Below are 24,011 nucleotides of genomic sequence, written 5' to 3' on the forward strand. Positions count from 1 at the left end.
TAAGCTGGTAGGAGAGGTCCCTCTGCAGCCACATCAGTCTTTTTAAATAGCTCCCTTTTATGTTCTCATTAAAAACCCTTTCTCTTTGTGATTTCAGAATTTTGTTCTTGAGCTCTTTAATCTCCTCTAAAGAACAGTAGGCCATGGAATGCCACTTGTATTTTCTTTGAGCAGTTTTTCAAATTTGCACTCATAGTTCGCACAATTTTTTCTTCCCTATTACAATCTTTTCTCCTTAATTTGCTGAGATTCCTATGGACTCTTAAGTAACCAGGTTTTGATTAATTAATTAAACAACAACAACAAAAAAGGAGAAAGAAAGTATGGGTAATGACTAAAGGACTTCCAAAGAAAATAGTCCTTCAGATAAAGAAAAGGAAAGGACAAGGAAGCCAGCAAGTGATGGGGGGGACCCTTTAACAGGAGAGCAAATACTGTGGATGAAAAGATCCTGAAGATAAGTCATTTGATGGAGAAAACAACAATGTACTGTCACTGACAACCAAGAAAAGAAGCTGGATGTACCCTAAGACTGGCCAAATTGGGCCACAGATACTTTTAAATCAGTGAAGGAGGGTCTGGCATCACTAACGAGGCCTGGTATCAGCAATGAAATGTCCAGAGTAAGTAACTCAGGGAAATTTGAATAAAGGAGAAAACTCAATGGGGAATACAATTCACAGTCTCTCTGGCCAACCAGAAAAAGAGATAGAAACATAATAAAAACAAGATGAAACAAATATCTGGAAAAAAATTGATAATTTTCCAAGCTAGGAGATAGAGCTTAAATGTGAAGAAAGGAAGAATCCAAATACCATTTTACAGGGAATTTTGCAAGAAAAATTCCCAAGACCAATAGGATGTAAAAAACAAACTGCAGATTGGTGGAATTCACAGAATGCTCTCAGAGAGAAATGTCAGGTTCAGATCACCCCGGCTTGTGGCTGCCATGCTCCAAAGTCTCATTTATAAAAAGAGCATCATGGAAGTGGGTTGGAGTGTGGTGATGGGGAAGAACCCTCTGCTGTCAGGAAAAGGTCCTGTATATGAATCCCAGGAAGGTATGGATTGTGTGACTTTGGAAAAGTCACTTCACTTGTCAGGGCTCTGGGCAGCCTTCCAGGTGATTCCTGCAGAGACCACACTAGTCTCAACAGCTAGGTAGTAAAGGTGATGGGGGTGCTGGACTGGAGGTAAATTCTGACTCAGACATCTGCTAGCTAAGTAACCCTGGGCAAAGTAACTTAATTAGTAAGTAAACATTGCTATATGCCAGGCGCTGTGCTAAGCACCAGGAATACAAAGAAAGATAAGTCAGTCTCTGCTCTGGAGATCACTGCCTCAGTTTTCCCACCCATAAAATGGGATCAATAATAGCATCTCTCTTACAAGATGGTTTTGAAGATTACTTGCAATAATATATAAAATACTTTGTAAACTTTAATATGCTATGCGATGTTAGCAATTATTATCATGATGATTGTTCATTAGAGATGTCCAACATGAAAATCAGGTGGCAATGTGAGATGGAGGTCACAAGTACTACTCACTATTTAAAAACAAGTTAGCAAAACATTCATGAGCTGACGTTCTCTTGAGGGAGTGGGGGAAAGCGCTTGGTGGGTAGAGTTGGAGTAGACCTCTCGGTAGAGGTTAGCCATGAGTATTAGCCAGCAGAAGCCCAAATCTGGGGGAGCTATTATGATCTGTGATGATTGCAGGTTATTGGGAACCCCTGGAAATGTCAGATTTGGCAAGCAAAATGACAGTGAGCTGTAGAACCAACAGTTCTCTTTATGGGGCCAATGGGCAGGAAGAAGAGCCATGACAATGACCAGATTGCCAGCATGGTTCCATCACTGGACCATCAGTGGCCAACAAAAGCCTAAGTGCAAACTGGCAAACATCAAGAATCAAGGACATTCTGCTTGCAGCTAAAAGATACGTGCAGGAATGAGTCCAGGTGGGGAAAAGGCATAAAGACTAGAATAGGATTTAGGTACAGAGAAATAATAAATAAATTAAATAGTAATAATATAAGTCATTATTTATATTACATATTATATATCATATATTAGGATAATTACCTATAAATAATAAATAAATAATAGGCATAAAGGTATAAGTAATATCCCTCCCCACAAAATCCATGTACTTAATAGTGGTCCAGACAAAGTTCAGGGAGGATTGAGAAGATGAATTCTTTGATAGTGGGCATTAAAAACATTGCTTAGGTGAGGAAGATTGGATGGGGGATGCTGTTGAAAAATAAAGAGGGGGCTTCTAGGTAAGGCAGATACTGGAATGGGATGCGACTACTCAGCTCCTTCACATCAACTAGCAAACCATCCAATTAGCACCAGAGCAAATAATGATCAAGAAGTCAAATGAGAAACCATTGGAAGTGACTTATTTCACATAAAAACAGCCTTACCACTACCCCGCCCCCCAACCTACACTTGTACACATACACATGCATAGTTTTGTGTAGGCGTCCATCAAACTCAGCAGGAGTTTAAGTGAGGATAGAGAATAGAGAAGGTAAGATGGAAGGTCATTGGTGTTGTTCACTTGTTTTCAGTCATATCTGACTCTTGGTAACCCCATCTGGAGTTTTCCTGGCAAGAATGCTAGAATGGTTTGCCATTCCTTCTCCAGCTCATTTTTACAGATGAGAAATCGAGGCAAGCAGGGTTAAGTGACTAGTTCAGGGTCGCACAGCTAGGAAGTGTCTGATGCTAGATTTGAACTTAGGTTCTCCTGACTCCAGAGTCATTGCTCTATTCACTGTGCCATCTAGCTGCCATAAGAAATAATGGCTATGAAGAATTCAGAGAAACATGGGAAGACTTATATGAAACCAAGGGAAGAAAACTGAACCCAAAGGAAAATCTCTTTGTGGGCCATAGGTGTGTTAAAGATTAATATGGTAGCAATGAATTCTTGTCATGATCCTAGAAAAGAAAGCCATCATAGGATGCAGGAGTCAGGATAATTTGTCCTTGGGGTAAGGCCAAGAAGCCCATCTTTTGGGTGGGTTAAATGGCTAGTAAGGAGAGAGGTGTATCTTTTGTCTGTGAAGTCATTGATAAACTTGGGTTTTGTGGGTTTCAGGACATACTTTTTAAAAATTTACTTTTCTCAAACTCTTCTTTGCATGGTCCTTTTCCATGGAGCTAAAATTTCTAAAAGGATTGCTTTTTCCTTAAAAATACTCAGTTTAACTAGAAAATTGGCTTTGGGATAGAAGGCATAGGCTTTCATTTGGGTTGCTCATGTCCCTAGTATCCATTGACAGCATTGTCATTTCACCATCGAAGTTATTAAGGCCAATGCTTTGTGCAGCCTGGCATGCCTGGTTCTGAATTGGGAGTTTGGCCCATTGACCTGTGGGTCTTTGAGATGGAGCATCTCAAGACTTCCATTTGCTCCTAATTAGAAAGCAGACATACTCAGGAGGAGCAGGCACCAACCATCGTGACTGCAAAATGTCCTCTGATGATGGGACAAAAATCTAGGGGATTTCAATCTTTTCACCTTTCTTCCCAGTGACTTCAGCCTGTGGGTGCTTGATTGGGAACCTTAGTTGAAACTTATCCTGAGGCTGATAAAACCCTTCACCTGAAAGGAAGGCAAGGTGCCATTCCTCTTCCTGTCAAGGATGTGCATCACCCAACCCCACGTGGGTGAGTCAGACCTCCTGATGACTCTGCCAGGGCACCCCTGGGATCCCCAGGCTCACTAGGAATTTTGAGGGCATTTAAGTCGGTCCTGGTGCTTATCTGATAATCACACATGCTTTGAAGGTAAGGCTGAAGAGAACAATTACAAATCCCTTTATAACTCACCGATACCTTGGGTTTGGTTGCAGAGCTGACTGTGGGGGAAACAGAGGCTGGACCAGCCCCCAGGGCAATTGACTCCAGGTTGGGAGGTAAATCCACTTGGTCCTGATTTAATGACCCACCCTTCTCTCCACTCTCCTCTCTTGACTCTTGATCCTGTAAAATATTACGCAATCAATACTCAATAGACATTTATTAAATTATTAAATGCATACAACATGCCAGGCAGTGGGCTAAGTCCTGAGGATGCAAATATTGACAAGAGACCATTCCTTAGTGGCCTGGACATGTCTAGGAAGGACAGAGCTCTGCAGAGGTAGCCCCTTCATGTCTTACCCCACTGGGCCTTTACCGATGGATGAAATTTCATTATCAGCAATGTGCCTTGGGAGTAGGTGCCCTGGGAAGGGGCTTTGAAAAGGGATTCAAGTGTAAAGTCCTCATTGGGACATACCCACAGCCCTGATTTTCTCTTTGAGTATAGATATGAATGAAGTCAACAAAGAGCCATGACCACAAGAACAATGTTTGCTGGGTCAGAGGCATCTGGCCTAAGAGCAAGGCCATTTGCTTGCTGGCTCTTGGCAACACGGGTGGAAACTCTTGGGAAGAGTTTTCTCTCAGGTTCAGGGTCAGGCTTCTGCTCTATGGCCACTTTTCATGGCCCAGGAAGTTGGGGGAGGGGGAAAAGCTAGGAAGTCAGGGTATTGATCCAATACACACAAGCTTCTGTGTTGCCTTGGAGAGGCCATGAGGCATAGGAAGAGCAGGCCAAGCCTGGAATCAGTGAGTATTGACGTGAAGTCTTGGCTTTGACATCTTCTGGTTGTACTCAAGGCTACCGCCAGAGATGGTTCAACAGATGACCTGCATCTATGAAGGGAGTTTCTTTACAAAGAGTTCTCCACCCAAAAGGAATTATACATCCAGCCCCAAACACACTTGCACACAAATGCACTCACATGTATACACACACCCCTTCCAGGATTTGTGGTTTCATTAACATGAAAGCCCAGTCCCCAGCCCTTCCCCAGACATCTCTGATCCCCTCCCCTCAGTGTCCAGCCTCAGGGTGCTAGTCCTTGAAGGTGAACTGGTCTAGTCCATGGATGCTTGTTCATGTCCAGGTCATTATCAAACCCTCCTCAGATGTCCTGTTTAGGGGGTATTTGCAGAGGTCTTTGTACTGCATTGGCAGAGTCTCTGAGGACACATCCCCAAGAATGACAGAATGAAGGAAGGAATGCAATTAAAAGGCATTTATTAGGTGATAGCTATTTATTAAGTAATTAAAGGTAGCTAGGTGGCATAATGAGGCGAGCGCTGGGCTTGTACCAAGTCAGGAACATTCTGTCCATTTCATCTTTGTCCACATTTGTTTAAATCTTGTCTCCCTCATCAGACTCTGTGCTCCCTTTTGCCTTTCTTTGTATCCCTAGCCCTTAGCACAGAGCAGTAGGCACTTAATAAATGTGTTCTGGCTGGCTGACTGAGTTCAGATCTAGGCTCAGATACTGATACTTGCTAGCTGTGTGACCCTGGGCAAGTCACTTAACCTTTCTCAGCCTCAGTTTCCTCATCTGTAAAGTCTGAATAATAATAACCTAGTGAACAGGGTTGGTGTGAGGACAAGGTGAGAATATACATGGATGTGTATCTATGTGTGTGTTTGTGCGTATTTGCATGTTCATGTGTGTGCGCATGTGTGTGTGCATGTGTGTGCATGCATGCATGTGTATTTATATGTGTGTGCATGTGTCTGTGTGTATGTGTGTATTTACATGTTCATGCGTGTGCGCATGTGTGTGAGTGTGTGCATGTGTGTGCATGAATGTATGTGTATTTATATATGTGTATGTGTGTATGTATGTATTTGCATGCTCATGTGCATGTGCATGTGTGTATGCATGTATATGCATTTATATGTGTGCATGTGCCTGTGTGTCTGTGTGTATTTGCATGTTCATGTGTGTGCGCATGTGTGTGTGTGTGAGTGTGTATGTGCATGCAGGTATGTGTATTTATATGTGTGTATGTATGTATTTGCATGTTCATGTGCATGCGCATGTGTGTGCATGCATGCATGTGCATTTATATGTGTGCAGGTGCCTGTGTGTCTGTGTGTATCTGCATGTTCATGTGTGTGTGCATGCGTGTGTGAGTGTGTGTGCATGTGTGTGCATGCATATATGTGTATTTATATATGTGTGCATGTGTGTGTGTGCGTGCGCATGTGTGTGAGTGTGTGTATGTGCAAAGTAATATTTGCAAACCTTAAAGCCGTATATAAATGTTAGCCCTCAACTCTCTGCTGGGAGCTGGCCAAATCAGGAAGGGAGATGATTGTGCACCCTGAGTGCAGATGGGAGGTAGGAAGGAATAAGGACCTTGAACTTGTCCTGGGAAGTCACTGGGGTCGGTTTTATGTAAAAGTGGGGGTAGTTGGGACAAACTTTGCCAGATCTGCTATTGATCAGGGTGTGGCTTCATCTTGTGTCCCTGTCTCACTGCTAGGTATTTGGAAGAAGGAGGGGTCCCTATGGTCTACAGCCTGGGCTCCTCTAAGCCAGAGTTCTCTGCCATGCCCTCAGTCACTCAGCATGGACTTAGGCAATTAGTGGCCCTGCCCTCAACCTTCCATTTCTATTCCCAGATGAGGCAGCTCTGCTTTAGAGCACATGTAGGGTGGCTCAGGTGAGTTCATGATGACTAATAAGAGTGGCCCTGGAGAGATGTTCCCTGCATCAGGAACCATGGGGAAGGATGGGGCTTCAGAGCAACAAAGCAGACTCACAGGAATGGGCCTCTGCTGGGGCTGGTGCACCTGGGGGCTGGCCGGAGAGGGGCTGGTGCTGAGGGCATTCTCAATGTCTCGGTCCAGCTGGTCCAGTTTCATGATGAGCAGGACCATGGAGTCGAGCCGTCCTCGCCCTCGATCTTCTCTCACCTCCTGAGGAACAGAAACATTTCATTTATTCATTTACTTTTAGTTTTTAACATTCACTTTTATAAGATTTTTAGTTCTAAATTTCCCCTTTCCCCAAGACAGCAAGAAGTCTGATAAAGGCTATGCAAGTACAATCATCTCAACCATATTTCCGTATTAGTCATGTTGTGAAAGAAGAATCAGAACAAAAGGGGAAAACCATGAGAAAGAAGAAACAAAAAAGAGAAAACAGTGCACTTTGATCTGCATTCAGACTCCCAAGATCTTTGGATGTGGACAGCGTTTTCTGTCATGAGCCTTTTGGAGTCAATATAAATCCTTGCATTGCTGAAAAGAGCCAAGTCTATCAAAGCCAGTCATCAAACACTGGGTATGTAACCGTGTACGATGTTCTGGTTCTCTTCACTCAGCATCAGTTCATGTAAGTCTGTCCAGGTTTCAGAATTTATTTATTTTTTTAAACTGAATCCGAGAGGCCAGTTCCTGGGAGGGGGCAATGGCCTCTGTTCCTGTCTGTCATGGGATCAAATGGCAAATCCTCTATTTGGTTTTCCTGACCACTCCACCCTCCTACCTTTACAGTGGTCTTATACTTTGGTACCCTACAGGGACTCTTCAGTCCAGGGGAAGAGGCTTCCTGACTGTCCTCCCACAAGCCCCTCATCTCTGGCCTCCAGACATTCTCTCAGGCTGCTCCCATCCCTCCCCTCCTCCCCGCAGGTCCACTCTCTCCCTCTGCTGATCTGACCTTCCTGGCTTCTTTTGTCACAAGTAAAGCCCCACCTGCTACAGGAAGCCTTTTTCCATACTCCTTCAATACTAGTTTCTTCCATCTGGATTACCTCCAGTTTGTCCAGTCTATACATTGCATACATGTAATCTGCCTCAGTAGCCTGGACACCCTTTGAGGGCAGGGGCTGTCTTTTGCCTCTTCATATTGCCAGTACTCAGTGCTTTGGTGACCAGCACAGAGGTCAGCGACCCCCACAGTGCCCACTTAACTCCCTGAGAGGAGGTCCTGGCTGTTAACGCCTGTGACTCAGCTCATGGGGGCAGCCTTAGAGCCTTGCCTCAAGCACCCGGAGGTGAACAGGAAGAACAAGTAAGAGACTGGGCTTAGCTCCGGTCTGGATTTCAAGTTCAGCTCAGCTTCTACAATTTGCTGCCTCCCATGCATTTAGAAGAAAGTTACTTTTCCAGGAAAAACCACAAAAGAAGAAACAGGGATGCTTATCCTGTAGAAGAGGTGGAGAGACACGAGGGGCACCAATGGAATCAGTAACAGCCTAGACAAGCAGGGTCTTTGGGAGCCAGCCAGCGAGGTTAGTGACCCATGGAGGGCTGTGACGTGGACGAGGTGCGGTCTGCCAAGGGTTGTGTGCTCCCTCTGTGTGCACAGGTTTGAGTTACAGGGAGGAAGATTACGACCCCATTTAAGGAAGAAATCTCTGACAATTAAGAGTGTTGGAAAGTGCAGTGGTCTGTTTAAGGAGGTGAGGAATGCCAGCCAAGTCTGGAAGGATGCTCATTGGGAATGTCTGAGGGGAATGCTGGTTGGGCGGTGGTGGAGGCTGCTGAGGCCCCTTCCCAGGGACTCAGTGGGTTGTGCCAGGTACAGGGTGATGCCAGGACATTCACGGGAGGCATTCATTGATAGCCAGACAGAGAAAATATGGGCTTGGAGGGAAATCCAGAGCTGATGATTCCATAAATAATGATGTATATGGACAAAACCAATAAATTTGAGAACATGTGTGAAGTGATGCAGATAAAAGAAAGGAAAACTGAAGAACAGTCATTGTACTGGCCGCCATTAGTCATAACAACCAAAGTCATGGGTGATGGAGGCAGGAGCTAGAGAAATTGAACTTTTAACTCCACTACTGCCTTCCCGCTGAGACCGCCCTCCCTGCTTTGCTCCAACTACATGTCTTGTACAAACACAGTTGTTTGCATGCTGCCTCCCCCATTATCCTGGGAGCTATTTGGGTGCAGAGATTGGGTTTTTGCCTTTCTTTGCATCCTGAGAAATTAGCACAGTGCCTAGCACATGGTAGACACTTAATAAATGCTTATTGTCTGACTGACAGTCTAGAATATTGGTCCAAATAGTACACGATTTAACTTGAGTGATAAATGTAACGTCTTGTACTTAGATTTCAAAAACCCAGCTTCTTAGTGCAAAAGGCAGAAGTGTGTAGAATGAGAGTAAGTCATCTGCAAAGGATCTTGGGAGTTAGTGGGTCACAAGCTCAAAACAAATCAACAGTAGGACATGGCCATGAGAGGTTATAGAGTAGCATGAGACTGCCGTAAGAGGGTAGTCAGACCACATCAGGTTTAATTACTGAGTTGAATTTCAGAAATTTCGGCTGGAGAGTGCCCACAGGAGAGCCAATACTGCTGAAGGGAAGTCTCCTGAACTGGGCAGCAACAAGGAATGCCTCTTCCTCAGAGTCTATGCTAGTTAAGTAGGCCACCTAGCTCTGTGGGTTGAAGTTGGTTGGCACTAGATGTGGATGGGTCAGCATCTCCTCCACAGGAGTATCAGCAGCATTTATTAAGTACCTACTGTGTGCCAGGTACTTGTGTGTACTTATGTGTACCACATAAGTGTTGAGAATACTAAGGAAGGCAAAAGACCATCGCTACCCTCAGGAAGTTCACCATCTAATAGGAGAAACAACATGAAAATGAATATGCACAACCAAGATAGGATCAACTGGAGATACTTTCAGAAGAAGGAATTAGCACTGAGGGGATCGGGAAAGGCTTCTTGAAAAATATTGGATTTAGCTGATATGTGAAGGCCAGCCAAGAGGCAGAGATGAGGAGAGAGTACCAGGCCCAGAGGACAGGCAGAGAAAGATGTCTATGCTGTGAAATTGACTTTTGGACCCCAAGTGTAACTTAGTCGTTTTTCCCTCTATGACTCAATGATTGAAGACCTGTTTGAATCTGGACTCAGCAGTCGCATATCTGAGCTCTGTTTCCAGCTGGTGGCATCAGGAGATTTAGCAGAGTGGTTACATACACCCTTATCCTTGTCACTGATAAACACGTTTCATAGCACAGGGCTGAGGAGACATTTGAGGGGCATTTTCCATTCTCCTGTCCTTCAAGACCAGTCAAGATCATCTGGAGGAGCAGCCATACCACAGGCCTCTTTTTTCCCTACACTTGGATGCTTTTGTCAGGGCCCAGTGATCTGACCTTCTCCTCACTCTTCTGGGCCATCCACCTACTCATAAATATCTTGTTTTATTCTCTGCAATCCAAAGAGCCTTCTCCTTGCAAGAAAAACCAAGCAGACTACATGTTGAGTAGCATAGCCTTCCCCTCAGGGCAGGGTCATGAGCCAATACCACCCTTACACTTCCCCCCTTTAAATTACCCAATGAAATAGTGAATCCCCAGAAATAATTTCAAAATGCTTCAAAAAAGAAATTAAAATTTAAAAGATGAAGTCAGGAATTTATGTCATAAATCAAAGATTTCAGCACAGAATTTGAACACATACATATGTGTTCAGAGAACAACGTAGGAAAGACTGCATATCTGATGAAGAATCTCTCCAAAGAAGTTAGAGGCACTGTGAAAGGAAATATAGACTGGGAACAGAAATATACTGAAGTAGAAGACAATTTGGCAAAAGAGAAACACAAGTGTGTGGTGGAGTGGGGGGAGGAGAGAGGCAGATTTGGGCTAATAGGGAAATTTTCTTTTTAAAAAGAAGAGAAACAAAAAAGAACTAAATAAAACCCAAAACAAAACCACATGATTCTCTATAAGCTAAACTGACTGACCTCAAAAACAGAATGCACAAAGATGTCTTAAAGATCATAGGTCTAGAAGAACATAACACACTTTTTCTAAATGTATAACTGTATTATTATCAGGCAGGAAACAATATGAGAAAGCTTTCTAGAAATTTTGACTAGTAGATCCCTGCTTTGGGGGGCTGATTCCCAGAGCATATATCACTGAATGTTTTGGGTAAATCTCTGGAGGCTATATCTGGGAGAGGGGAGGGGAGGCCCTATGTTTTACTTCCCAAACCAATCACAGACCTAGAAGAAAAGAAATGGTCTGTGGAGTTTTACCCCAAACATGCAGCATTATGAATTCTGGGGATCTGAGTCCCCTAAAGCCAGGCTTACAAACACCCAGCACAAAGGATTGATCAGTGGAACCCACAGATTACCATCAGAGGAAAAGCAAACCCAACCAAATCAACCCCAAACTCCTTGCTTCCATCTCTAGGAGAAAGTTGATGGACCATAAAGGAAACCCAATTGAAATAACACACAATTATTCCATAAGATAACTGGAGAACAGAATGGATCTGCCTGTTCTCAAATTGAAAGAGTTCAGACAGCAACCACCAATAATGCATCCTGCAAACCCAAGACTAATTTTTTTTCTTTTAGACTCGAAGGCCAGAACACAAATACAGAATAGAGAAAAGAAACAAAAACATATCATAAACTTAAATATTGGAACTTAAATACAAAGTAAGAAAGAAAAAAAAGCATCTCATGTACATAGCAGAACATAAGAGAGGGTTCAAAATAGGTAACAATAAATTTTCATTTCAAGAAAGCCTGTATGATAAATCATATACTTTGTGTTGAGAACTGTCCATCTTTTCTTTGCTTTCTTGTAAGTTTTCTTTTGTTCTCTGCTGTGCATTTTTTAACTTTGTTCTCTCTGCCCCACCCCCACCCCCATCCCAGAAGGCTACAATTAAATTTGGTTATGTTTCTCTATAGCTGTATACATACACATATACATGTATGCATACATATATAGACATGTACTTTCTCAAACAAATTCTACTCCTGATCTTTGTTTTTATGTTTGTGCATATCTGTTGTTTCCTATCCCTCTTTCCTCCTCTACTTTACTTCTACCAGCTACCTTGCCCTTCTATTACTTAGCTTACCCTCCCTCCAAGGATCCCTCCCCTATCCTCCCATTCCCATAAATCTAAACACCTTGCTATTACCTCCTTTTACCTATTCCCTTGCTCTCCCCTCTAAAGAGTCCTCCCTTATCTTCTCCTTCCTCCCTATGCCCCTACTGTTTAATTTCTTCTGAATTTAGAAGACTTTTATACTCTTCTAAATATACATGTATTGTTCCCTCTTAAACCCATTCCTGATGAAAGATTGCCACAACTACCAGCCCTCCTCCCCCATCTAATTCCTCTGTATCAATTCTACCTCTTGCACCTCATTTGTATAAAATAATTACTCTTCTTAGCTGTTCCTAAATGGTTTTACTTTTTAAATTCATATCATACTCAGGTTTACCCCAATCTTTCTTATGAGATACCCAATTATTAATAAGAATCTTAGACATACATTTTACATTTTACATATACAAAAAGTAAACAGTCTACCCTTATTGAATCCCTTATTATCATTCTTATATTTCACTTGGTTATTGTATGTCAAGTCTTCTACTAATTTTGGTTTTTTTTTAACAAAGTATTGAAAGGTTGACAGTTGATCAAATGTCCATTTTTTTTTCATTCAGGATTATGCTTAACTTTTCTGGGTATATTTTCAACCAGAGCCCCATTTCTTTTGCTCTTGTATATATAGTATTCCAAGACCTGCAGTTCTTTAATGTCTCTGCTGCTATGTCTTGTGTAATTCTAAATGTGGCACCATCATATTTAAATTGTTTTAATCTTGATGCTTTTAATATTTTATCCTTGAGCTGGGAGTTTCAGAATTTGACTATGATATTCCTGAGTTTTTTCATAGGCTCTCTTTAAAGTGGTGACTGATGGATTTTTTCTATTTCTACTTTCTCCCCTTGTTTTAATGCTTCAGGACAATTTTCTTTAATTATTTCTTGCATATTATGTCAAGATTATTTTCTGATCAAAACTTTCTGTTCGTCCAATTATTTTTATATTTTCTCTTCTTGATCTATTCTCCAAATCTGTGGTTTTTCTTATGTTTCACTTCTCTTCTATTTTTTCATTATTCCTATTTTGTTTAATTATTTCTTGATCTGTTGTAATTTCACTGGCTTCATCTTGCCAAATTCTAATTTTCAAGGTGTCATTTTCTTCCTTAAGATTCCAGATCTCCTTTTCTAATTGGTTGATTTTCCTTTCATAACCTTCTTGTTTTTTTGTGGATTATTCTTTTTTTTTTGTTTTGTTTTTCCTTAATCTTTGTCACTTGATTTTTAAAGTCTTTTTAAAGATCTTCTATGAATTATTTTTGGGCAGGCGACCATTTGACATTACTCTTTGGGGGTTTCTTTGCTTCAATATCCTCCTCTGACGGTGAACCGTGGTTATCTCTGTTCCTATAATAGCTTTCTATGGTTGGATTCTTTCTCCTTTGCCTGTGCATTTTTTTTTTGTGGTAATAACTTGATTTTTGTAATCACCTCTAGCCCTGGGGTACTGGAAATGGTGCTTCTTGCCCCAGATTTTCAGTTCTCCCCTCTAGCCTGGAACCAAAGCCAAACCTCCAACCTCCTGTAAGTGCCCACAGCCAGGGGCTTTCTGCCCCACTGCTTCTGCACTCAAAGGGCAAGGGCTGGTTCCTTTTCACCCCTGCCAATCTTTGCAGCACAGCTGGGTCTGGCCCCTGCTCCCTCTAGCACAGAAGGGTCTGACGTTCCTTGTCAGCACAGGTTCCTCCGATCTTCTAGGGCTCAGATGCCCAACTGCCCTCACTATCCTGGGGTGAAAAGTTCCTGTGGCTGGTGCCAAGGCAGCCTCTCAAACCAACTAACCCCAGGGCTTGTCGCTGGTGGTTAAAGCAGACCCTAGCCTGGAGGGGTTTACTCTTCACTGGGACCAAACCTTGTCCTAGGATTTTTCTTCTGATCTTCTCGGATTGTCCTAGGAAGACCCTGGATGTGAGCCTATATTCTTATTATTTTTACCCTCACTTCATCCATCCTAAGGTGCTGTTTTATCTCTTTGGGGGGGATCTTGAGAGTTTGGGATTTTCTGACCTACTCTGCCATCTTCTCAGAATCCTCTCAAGACTAATTCTTAATGAGAGAGGGTGGCTATCAACTAAAGAGAATCCTTTGAGATACTTCTGAGGAAACAAACCCAGATGTAACCTAGAGGTGAGCAGAGACTCCTGAACACTGCCTAAGTTCACAATTTCTCATACAAGCCTGTTTCTTGGACTTTTTTAATATAGTGAAATGTGTATTGAGGATTGCTGATTTCACAAACGAGATTTATTTTAATTAAAAAGAGAGCCACAGACCCCTCCCCCGTGGCCTCTGGGTTTCCTCCCAGTCTTTACCCAGGTCCCTTGCATGACCTGAGGCAGGACCAGGGGTGCAGGGGCAGCTGGTCTCTGGCATGGGCCCCTGGGTTGAAACTGTGGGGGATTGTCCTACCCATATCTGCTGCTGACGCAGAATGCTCTTTGCTGCCAGGAAAAAGCATTTCCCAGGTGGAAGGGCATCAGTGGGCAGGAGCAGGCAAGGAATCAATTACCCTTGCCTTTCTTTGTAAGTGCATGTGAGTCTAGGCCTCCCAGAGCATTGACTATTCCTGGCCTCCCAGGCCAGGAATAAGTCCAGGCCTCCCTCAGAGGGCAGGCCTCCCGATAGGAAGGGTAGCCAACATTTTTACGGGTTAAAAGCTCAGAAACTAAAATGTACATTTACAAACAAAGAAAACAAGGCTAAAGATTCCCCAGCTCTGACAACAAGCCTGGGGATGCTGAGCTTCCTCTGGAGAAGGAGGCTGGAGGTGGGGGTAAGGACAGCTCCCCAGCACCAGGCCAGGGCTGGCCTCTGCACTCTCCCCTGGAGTCTGGCACCACCTCATCCCTCCTTCCTCCTTCCTGTGGCAGGACTGTCACCTCCCCAGAAGCCCCTGGGCTGAGTAGATACAGGAGGCAAAGGGAGGGTTTAGGCTGCCCCTCTTCCAATGACACGGGTTAGATATCTCAGCACAAGGGGTCTGCTCCTCGTCCCCCTCCCCTTCCTCCTCCAGGCTAAGCTTCCAATCTAAAGGCCAATTTTCAGTATCCTGGTCATTCTGGCTGCCCTTCCCCAAACATTCTCCTAAAGGAGAAGGAAACGTGCCCCCCCCAAAGACTAGCACAGGTAGGGGTACTATGGATAGAGACTTGGAGTTGGGAAGGCCTGAGTCCAAATTCCACCTCAGACTCTCTCCAGATGTGTGACCATGCAGATCTCTGTGTCTATGTCCCCTCATCTGTAAAATGGGGAGAGAAATAGTGCTCAGCTTCCAGGCTCATTGTAAGGATCAAATGAGATAACACATGGAACTACTTTGCAAATCTTAAAGTACTATATGTATACGCAGGCTCTTAGCCACTGTTTGCCTCAGTTTCTCCATTTCTCCTTCTGTGCAAGGGAGATGATAACAGGATCCACCTCCCAGGCTTGCTGTGAAGATCAGCTGAAATAAAAGGCATAAAGGACTTGGCACAGTGCCTGGCGCGTAGTGGGCACTGTATAAATGTGATGTATTATTATTAAAAACAATTATTATTACTAAACTGCCTAGGGCATAGGGCACTGGGGCTTCCAGTGGAGCCCATGTTCCCATCAATTTTCTTTGTTTGGGGATGAAGCTGAACTCCCATGTTTTCAGTCCTTCCCACAGAAGACAAACAGCTGAAACAGTTCATGCAAAATCTTGTTATTTCTGAAGTACTGTTTTTAGAAGAGAAGTCTGGGGAAGCTTTCCTTGGTGGCTGGCCCTTGTTCCCAGCCTAGCACTCCTGTTCCGTGTCAGCACCAGTGGCGTGAAGTCACAGACTGACTCTTCTGGTAAGACAGAGAATCTTTGCTTGGATCTCCATGGGAGGGGATGATCGGAAAGAGGAACGAAAGGGAGGAGAGGAAGGGTATGAATGATCAGAAGGAGGAAGCCTAGAGAACAGAGAAGACACAAACCAGGCCTGGACTGGTACCATCTGCCTACTGGGCTCAGAGGGGCTGGGGCAACCGAGGGAGCACAAAGACCTGCACTGGACAAGGATGCAACTTGCCCCCGATGGAAACCAAAGAGAATGGGCCACATGCTAATAATGCCCCAGATGCTCAGTAATGACAGGGCACAAGATTAGCCACCCTGACCTATCTATGGTTTCAGACTGACACAACTAGACATTACTGTCTAAATAGGGAAGCCCATTGGTGGGGTGAAGTCATACAGTCCTGTGGCTCATCTACCACAAAACAAAACAAAAACAAAGCTGATAGTCTCCCATCCTTGGGTTCTCAGCCCCAACCTTGAAGAGAGAAGGGACCCTGCCAATTCTAGGCTAGGAGGGCTGTCTCCGAGTCCTTGGTAAATTCTAGGAATTATCATGGAAGTGAGAGTTAGTGACTGTGTGGAAGAGGGAAGCTGTGATTACACTGAGCCAGGGAGGCTTTGCCAAGAGCAGGTCAGGGGAGGCTGACCCTCATTTTTTTGTGGACATGGTTACCTGGCCAAGTAGAGGAGGGGAATCTGTTTACCTCGATTGTATCCAAGCTTTTGACAATGTTCATCCTTCTGTTCTGGGGTGGGGGAGGCTGGGGGGGGGCAAAGAGAAAGGCGGGGGGGGGAGGGAGGTTCAGACATAGGACCCAAGAGATGGTACAAATGAGTAGAAGGGCTGGATCCAAAGGAGAATTATGAATTGTCCAATGTCCATTTGGAAGACGGTTTCTAGTCGAGTACCTCAGGGATCTTGTCCTTGAGTCTTTTCATGTTTCTAATCACTAAATTGGATTAAAAAATCAATTACTGAGTTTGCAATGGACAGAATCTGGGAGGAATCGTTACCACATTGTTAGTATCCAAAGTTGTAGAGGTGGCTAGCTGGTGTAGTGCGTAGACTTCTGGGCCTGGAGTCAGAAAGACTTGAGTTTGCACCTGGTCTCAGTTCCTGGCTGGGTGACATGGAGCAGGCCACTTAATTATGCTCAGCCTCATCTGTGAAATGAGGGAGTTGGAGTTGACGGGCTTGTAGGTTACTTACTGCTCTCAATCTTTGCTTCTACTAGAATCTCATATGAATGTTTGGCCCAAATGAATGAGATTAAGTTTAATAAGAAAAACGTAGTGTGTTACACACAGGCTTAAAAAAAACAATCTCAGAAGTCCAAGATGGTAGAAATGTTGGGAGATATTTCTAGCATAAAACTTAAATTGGACTCATGGCTACCTTCAATTACCATTTATACTTCTAGGAGATGGAGCCAAGCAAACCATGTTAATCCATCTTCTGGCTCTGGCCCTGGAGTCAGGAAGACCTGAGTTCAAGTTCTGCCTCAGACACTTGCCAGGCAAGTCATTTGACCTCTGTGTGCCTCAGTTTCCTCATGTGTAAAATGGGCACAGTAGTGGCACCAATCTCCCAGTGTTGCTATGAGGATGAGATAAGATAATGTTTGGGAAGTTTGCTCTTCCAGATACAATTCTCAGCTTCTTCAGACAATCCTCATATGACATAGGTCCTAGGCCTTTCCTCAGTCCAGTAGCTGCTGGGGGGTCTGCCTGCCTCAGGTCCCACCTGCTCCTGTCCATTCCCTGTGCAGCCACCAAAATGACTTTCTTCAAACGCAGGTCTGATCATGTTCCCCACCTCCACCCTTTACACACCTGTGGCTTCCTATCGCCTCCAGGATCAAACGTGAAATTCTCTTGGTGTTCAGAGCCCAGCGTACCCCAGCCCTTTCCTACCTTTCCAGGCTTCTTACACCTTACTCCTACCACGTGCTCTCTGATCTGATACTGGACGGTGATGCTGGATGGCCTCCTGACTGTTTCACAAATGTGACGCTCCTCTTCTCAGCCCCATCATTTTTTCTGGCTACCCCCTTGGCTGGATTCCAGTCCTGGGACGCTCTCCTTCCCTCCTTCTGAGCACTGACCTCCCTGGCTTCCTTTAAGTCCCAGCCAATGTCTCACCTTCTACAGGAAGCCTTCCTCAGCTCTTCTTCACTCCAGGGACTCCCCTCTGTTAATATTTCTGGCTGATCTTGTCTATAGCTTCTTTGTATGTATTCATTTGCTTGTTGTCTCCCCCATCAGACTGTGAGCTCCTGGAGAGCCGGCAATGTCTTTTGACTCCTTTGTCTCCAGTGCTTGGCACAGTACCTGGCACATAGTAGGTCCTTAATATATTTAATGATTCATTCACAGAATTCTGTGAAGTTTGGAGTCAAAGGGCCGCACTTGAGGACCTAGAGGGCTGCTCCCAGCCCACCACAAATGGCTGACTAGCAGTTAAGGAGAGCCAGGTGGTGCAGTGGATAGCGTCGGAATGGGAGTCAGGAAGACCTGAGTTCAAATCAGCCTCAGACACTCACTAGTGTATGACCTTGAACAAATCCCTTCACCACCCACAGCCTCAATCTCCTCATCTATAGAATGGACCTCACTGTTTTTGTGAAGATCAAAGGCCATCCCATAAGGAAAGTTCTTAGAAAATCTTAAAGTGCTATATAAATACTTTCTGTTATTAGACAGTCAGTAAGCATTTATTAAGCACCTACCATGTGCCAGCACCTTGCTTAGAGCTGGGAGAGGAAAAAGACCATCGCCCCTCTCCAGCAGCTTCCATTTTAATGGGGGAGACAACATGCCAATAACCAGGTACAGACAAGCTACAGATCGGGTAAGTAGGAGCTAATTAACAGAGGATTCGTTGTTGTTCTGTTGTTTCAGTCCTGTCTGGCTCTTCATGACTCCATCATGTGGGATTTTCTTGGCAGAGATACTGGAGTAGTTTGCCATTTCCTTCTCCACCCAATTCTACAGATGAGGAAACTGAGGCAAACAGAGTTAAGTGACTTGCTTAGGGTCACACAGCTAGTGAGGGTCTGAGGTTGGATTTGTACTCAGGAAGATGAGTCTTTCTGACTTCAGTCCTGGCACTCTATCCACTGGACCACAGACATGCCCCTTAACAGAAAGAAAGCACCAGAATTAAGGGGTATCAGGAAGCTTCTTGTAGAAGCTGAGACCTGAAGGAACCAGGGAAGTCAGTAGGGGGCTAAGGAAGAGGGAGAGTGTAAAGGCCAAGTTGGGACATGGAAGGTGGAGTGTTCTTGGCCATTTGGAAGACAAATGATTGAAGGCCAAGGCATTGCTTTGAACTGCAGAGATGCCCAGGGGTCTGGAGAAATAAATAAGAGGAAGGAAAGAGGGATAAGGGGGAGGGAAGGATGGATGGATGAAAGGAAGGTGCAATATGGGAGGAAGAAAGAAAAAGAAAGAAGGAATGAGAGCAGCATGCATGGATTACCAAGGGATCTGTGTTCATGTCTAAGGCTTCCCCTGCCCTCAGTCTGGTGGCAAATCCCCAAGAGGTCCTTGGAGATGGAGGGCCAGCCCTCACCCATGCTGTGGGAGAGCAGGGATGCACCTCAAAGACCAGATGCCATGGGCGTGGATAGATTCCTTCGTTGGCTAGCCACCTTGGCCATCTCCTCCTCAGCTCCTCCTGTGAAAGGGGTAATGGAGGCGCTGGCATGAGGGACTTCTCTTCCTTCATTTCTCCTTACAATGACACAACTCAAAGTAACTCAGCTACTCTAGATGGAAACCACACCTCCTCCCTTTTAGAACTGAAACTTTTGGAGCATAAACTCTTTGTGTCTTCTGCTTAAGGCAAAGTGCCTTCTGAACAGTGGGTGATTGTTGAGTGGAAGAAAAGAAGGAAAGAAGGAAGGAAGAAAGGAAAGAAAAAAGGGAGAGAGGGAAGGAAGAGAGAAGGGGAAGAATGGAAGGAAAGAGGGAGGGAGAATGGATAAGAGGGAGGAATGATGGATAAGAGAGAGGGAGAGATGGATGGAGGGAGCAATGATGGGAAGAAGAAAGAAAGAAAAAGAAAGAAGGAATGAGAGCAGCATACATGGATTACAAAAGGATCTGTGTTCATGTCTAAGGAAGACTTCTTTTTCTGAATATCGATAGAGGTGTGTGTGTGTGTGTGTGTGTGTGTGTGTGTGTGTGTGCATGTGTTCCTTTTGTGAGCCTGATATTTCAGGCAAAAAAAAAAAAAACAAATCAAGCCAAACAGCATCGTGCCTGTTCCATGAGAGCCGACTGGAGTCCATCTTCAGAGAGTCATTGAAAGCTGACTTTTCTCTCCCTCTTGATCTCTGGAGGATTTTCTGAGCCCTGGGAAACTGTCTTGTTTATCGACTTGCTCTCCGTCTCACTCAGGCTCTTTTCTCCTCTCTGGGTTTTTCTTTCTGAGACAGGAAGCTGGGGGTGTTGACCCTGTATCTGGAAGGCTCCCAAAGCAGAATGAAGGTGGTCCCTTCCAAACAATCCCAAGCTTCTGAGCCTGTCCCAGATTTTCTGGGCCAGATCCCTAGACAGGCCCCTGCCTCCTTCTCTCACAGCTGTGAGCTGCTGGCTCTTTCCAAGTCTCTCTTCAGCTTCTTTCGTATGAAATAAAGATGAGTGTGCTTTGCTTAATTGGATTCCCCAGTTATTCTGCTGGAGAGAGGCTGACTCATCACCCAGGACCCTGCTTACACAACCCTTTGTGTTCAATACCAACTCTGGGGACCTCCCATCCCTGCAGAAACTTTGGAGCCAGGCCTGCTACCCTTTCCCATAGTCTTAATGGTGACCCTTTGCTACCAATGAAAGAAAGAAAAATAATATTATGAAAAACAACACAACTTCCTGTGAGTGGGGGAAGCCACGCATTCCAAAGGACCCAGAAATGAGACTGTCAGGGATTTGGGGGCATGACTTTAACAAAGAGATTAAAGATGCTGGGGAAGGGCTGTCAAGTAATCAGAAAGTATAATTTTCTTCTTCATTTTGTTACATTTGCCAAATTTGACAACATGGATCCTGCTCCTTCCCCATAGAGCTTTGCTCCCATCAGGGATTACCCTGGACCGGAATTTCTCAACCTTCAATGCTTTAGGCCTATCCTAATACCCTCCCCGCCCCAATCCTCTACACTCTTTATCATTCATATAACATTCTTCTGTTACTGCCATATGTTAGTTCTGTGTTCCTCCAGTATCTCAGCATGGGGTAGAGTTGATCCCAACTTCTGGGAGATCATGCCCTGAGGATGGGTGTGGGACTTTTCTATCAGACTTGAGGCTAAACCCTCCATTATGTATTGTCTTCCCCTATTAGAATTATGAGCTCCTTGAAAACAGGAGCTTATCTATTTGTACCCATACCATTTAGTGCATAGTAAGGACCATAGTAATGATCATCCATTGATCCATTCATCCATTTATTTGTGCATTCATTCATTCATTCATTCATGTCACTGGAACTCAAGGTCCTTTGATGCCCTCAAGCCGGAAAGATTTTGAATTCAGGTCTGTATGTATCTATTGTCCCAAAACCTGCCCAGCTGAGGTACTAGGGTCTTATTACTGAAGGGTTTGTCACCAGGATACAACCACATCAATTTTTTTTTTAACCACACCAATTCAAGATGACCTTCCACAAAAATATGGCAGTGTTGTCATGGGCCTTGTTCTCACTATTTCACATAAAATCAAAGATTTAATCCTACTTAACAACCCTTGGTGGGGGCAACCTAACAACCTTGACAACCCTGCCTGGGGGCAGATGATACATAAACCAGGTGCTAGAGGAAACAGCAGTTTTTCATAGGTCAAGGTCAGCCATGTTTCTGGGTGCCATTTACATTTTTTAGACTTTTGAGAAGTGCCATCATTCCACAAATGCATTTGTGAGAGGCTCCTTGGAGCTCTTGCTGGATGGGGTGTCCTGAAAGATCTTTGGGGAGCCTAGCTTTCCCAAAAAATACCCCAACATATTAGAGAAGGAACAGATGGAAGCATGATCGGGAAGAAGAAAGACAAATGCTCATAAATTCCTCCATTCAGACCAGAACAGCACAAGAAGGTAGCTAGAAGACAGAAGGCACACCAGGGAAGGTGAAGCTAGCCTTCTCCTGAGACTAGAACCTTTCATCACCTGCTTCTGAAGTCCCACAAGGGTCAGGTCTCTTCACACAACCTTCTCTCTTTCCCCCACAGTACCCTCTCTCATGATCTTTTTCCTTGAGATCCTCTCCTTTCACCCAGTACATTTTGTTTTTTGTCACACCTATCTATACCTATATCAATGCACTCAGTGATCATAAGATCAAGGATAGGCAATGTATAATCTTTCATTCCCATTGGGCTTGGAAACAGTAGGTACCCAAGAAATGCCTTTTCAGTGACAGTGACCAAAACCTCACATTGTTCTGGTATGAGTTCTGTGGCCAAGAACTCCTTTGGGTAGATTCTTGGAGGCTTCAGTCTTCACAACATGTTGTCCATTTTGGACCTGTCCAGGGCACAGGGACCAAGTGTCAGGGCTCTGCAGATGCTAAAGATACAGGAGAGGCTAAGAAAATGAAGAATTCTGCCCTGCACTGGGTGGGAACAAATTAGATTCAGGGGAGGAAGGGCATGATGGCCATTCAAGGAAGGCACAAGCTCAAACCTCATTTCCGCCTTCCAGATTTGCCCAATTGGAGATATTCTAAGGAAAGCCACTTCCTCCTTCCTCTTTTCCTCAGCATTTTAGGAGGCCATGTTCTGGTACTGATGACCAGATCACTCTCATCAAACTAAGGGTGAGGTGTATGTGTTTTTTGTGGGAGCTCCCTTCCATATTCTGTGTACAGAAGGCTGGAGAGGCCTTCTGGACAGAAGATACAGGGAGTTGGGGAGGTAGTTAAGACAAAGGGCATCTGCTCCCCTCCCATAGACTGAAGACACAGCCCAGGCCAGAGCTGGGCAGGGTGGAGTGAGGAGGACTTCAAAAGAGAAGGTTTATCCTCTGGGTCTGTAGTAGAGCCTGGGGGAATAGTCCAGATAGGAACTGGGCAGAGGCATCAACTCAGGACCTGGGTCCAAGATGCCAAGGCGACACTGACATGCAGAAAGCTCATCTATCCCCAGCAGAGTTCCTGGTGTGACCACTCTTGGAATAATGGAAAGAGGGCTGATTTTGGGGTCTGGAGGCCTGTCATTCAGCATAGGACTTTGTCCAAGGCATCTGCTACTTCTGGGTCTCAGGTTCCTGCCTTTTAAGTTAGGTGGGTGAACAGTCCCTGGCATGCAGTAGGAGCTTGGTAAATGCTTTATGACTTGACCAAACAGCTGCTAAGATCACTTGTAGCTCTAAAAGCCAATTAATCTAGCACGTGTGTAAATAACGGTTAGCATTTGTAGAATGCTTCAAGGTTTGCAAAGCATTTTGCTCATGCTCTCATTTTAGCATCATCAGAACCTCAGCAGGGAGGTGCTTTTTATTATCTTCATTTTACAGAGGAGGAAAATGGCAGCCCAAAGAGGTTAAAGGACTTGCCCAGAGTCACACAGCTGACAAGAATCTGAGGTTGGAGCTAGACTCAAGTCTTCCTAAATGCCAGATTCAGTGCTCTGGGCACTATGATCCCCGGCTGCCGAAATGATGCCCATTGTGTCCATGGTGACATAGAACCCAGTGTAACAAAGGATGGTATAATGTACAATCTGTGTATCTGTGCATGGAAAAATGTATCTGTGTAAAGACGTATTTGTGTATCCAAGTATCAATATATCTATGTAGCTAAGTATGTATCTATGTATGTCTGTATGAATGTATTTATCATCTATATCTATCTTTCTATCTATCTATCTATCATCTGTCTGACTGTCTGTCTGTCTGTCTGTCAGTCTGTTTATCCATTTCTCTACCCCTCCTTGGGCCCTTCAGCCCTTGTTCCCATCATTTCTGGGAATAGGGAAAGCAGCGACTTACCACAAGCCATTCTCTCCCAGGGGACAAACTCCATCATTGTTCCCACTGCAGCAAGGACACATGCCCCAAAGGACAATGACAAAGGCAGAAGAAACAGGATAAGGCATGGGCAGGGAAATGTCATCTTGTACCATGATGAGGAAGGGGATATTACAGCTTATATAAAAGCATAAGGGGATAGAGTCCTTGGGTGGCTTAGTTGACCAAGTATTGGAATTGAAGTCAAGAAGGCCTGGGTTCAAAACTCTCCACTGACACATATTGTGTTGCCACATGACTGGGTAAGCCATAACTCTACAAACCCATTGTCCTCATTTGTATAATGGGCCAACAATACCTGTAATACTTTGCTCATTCGTTTGTTGTGAGACCTAAATGTTACAATTGCTATAAAGTACCTTGTAAGTCCCAAAGTAATTTCAATTATTACTGATGATCTCTA

General features: G+C 44.3%; 1 protein-coding gene across 1 annotated transcript in view; it reads right to left on the minus strand.

Annotated features, from left to right (window-relative positions):
- Positions 1-24,011, minus strand: part of DLC1 (DLC1 Rho GTPase activating protein) — a 208,300-nt gene that overhangs the window by 173,576 nt on the left and 10,713 nt on the right. Inside the window, exons 2-3 of the mRNA XM_036764164.1 lie at positions 6,640-6,795; positions 3,855-4,001 (exon numbers count right to left, since the gene is read on the minus strand). Of these exons, the coding sequence (XP_036620059.1) occupies positions 3,855-4,001; positions 6,640-6,795 (303 nt within the window). The remainder of the gene's footprint in view (positions 1-3,854; positions 4,002-6,639; positions 6,796-24,011) is intronic.

Source organism: Trichosurus vulpecula, chromosome 6 (assembly GCF_011100635.1).
Source record: "Trichosurus vulpecula isolate mTriVul1 chromosome 6, mTriVul1.pri, whole genome shotgun sequence".
Classification (NCBI taxonomy): Eukaryota; Metazoa; Chordata; class Mammalia; order Diprotodontia; family Phalangeridae; genus Trichosurus; species Trichosurus vulpecula.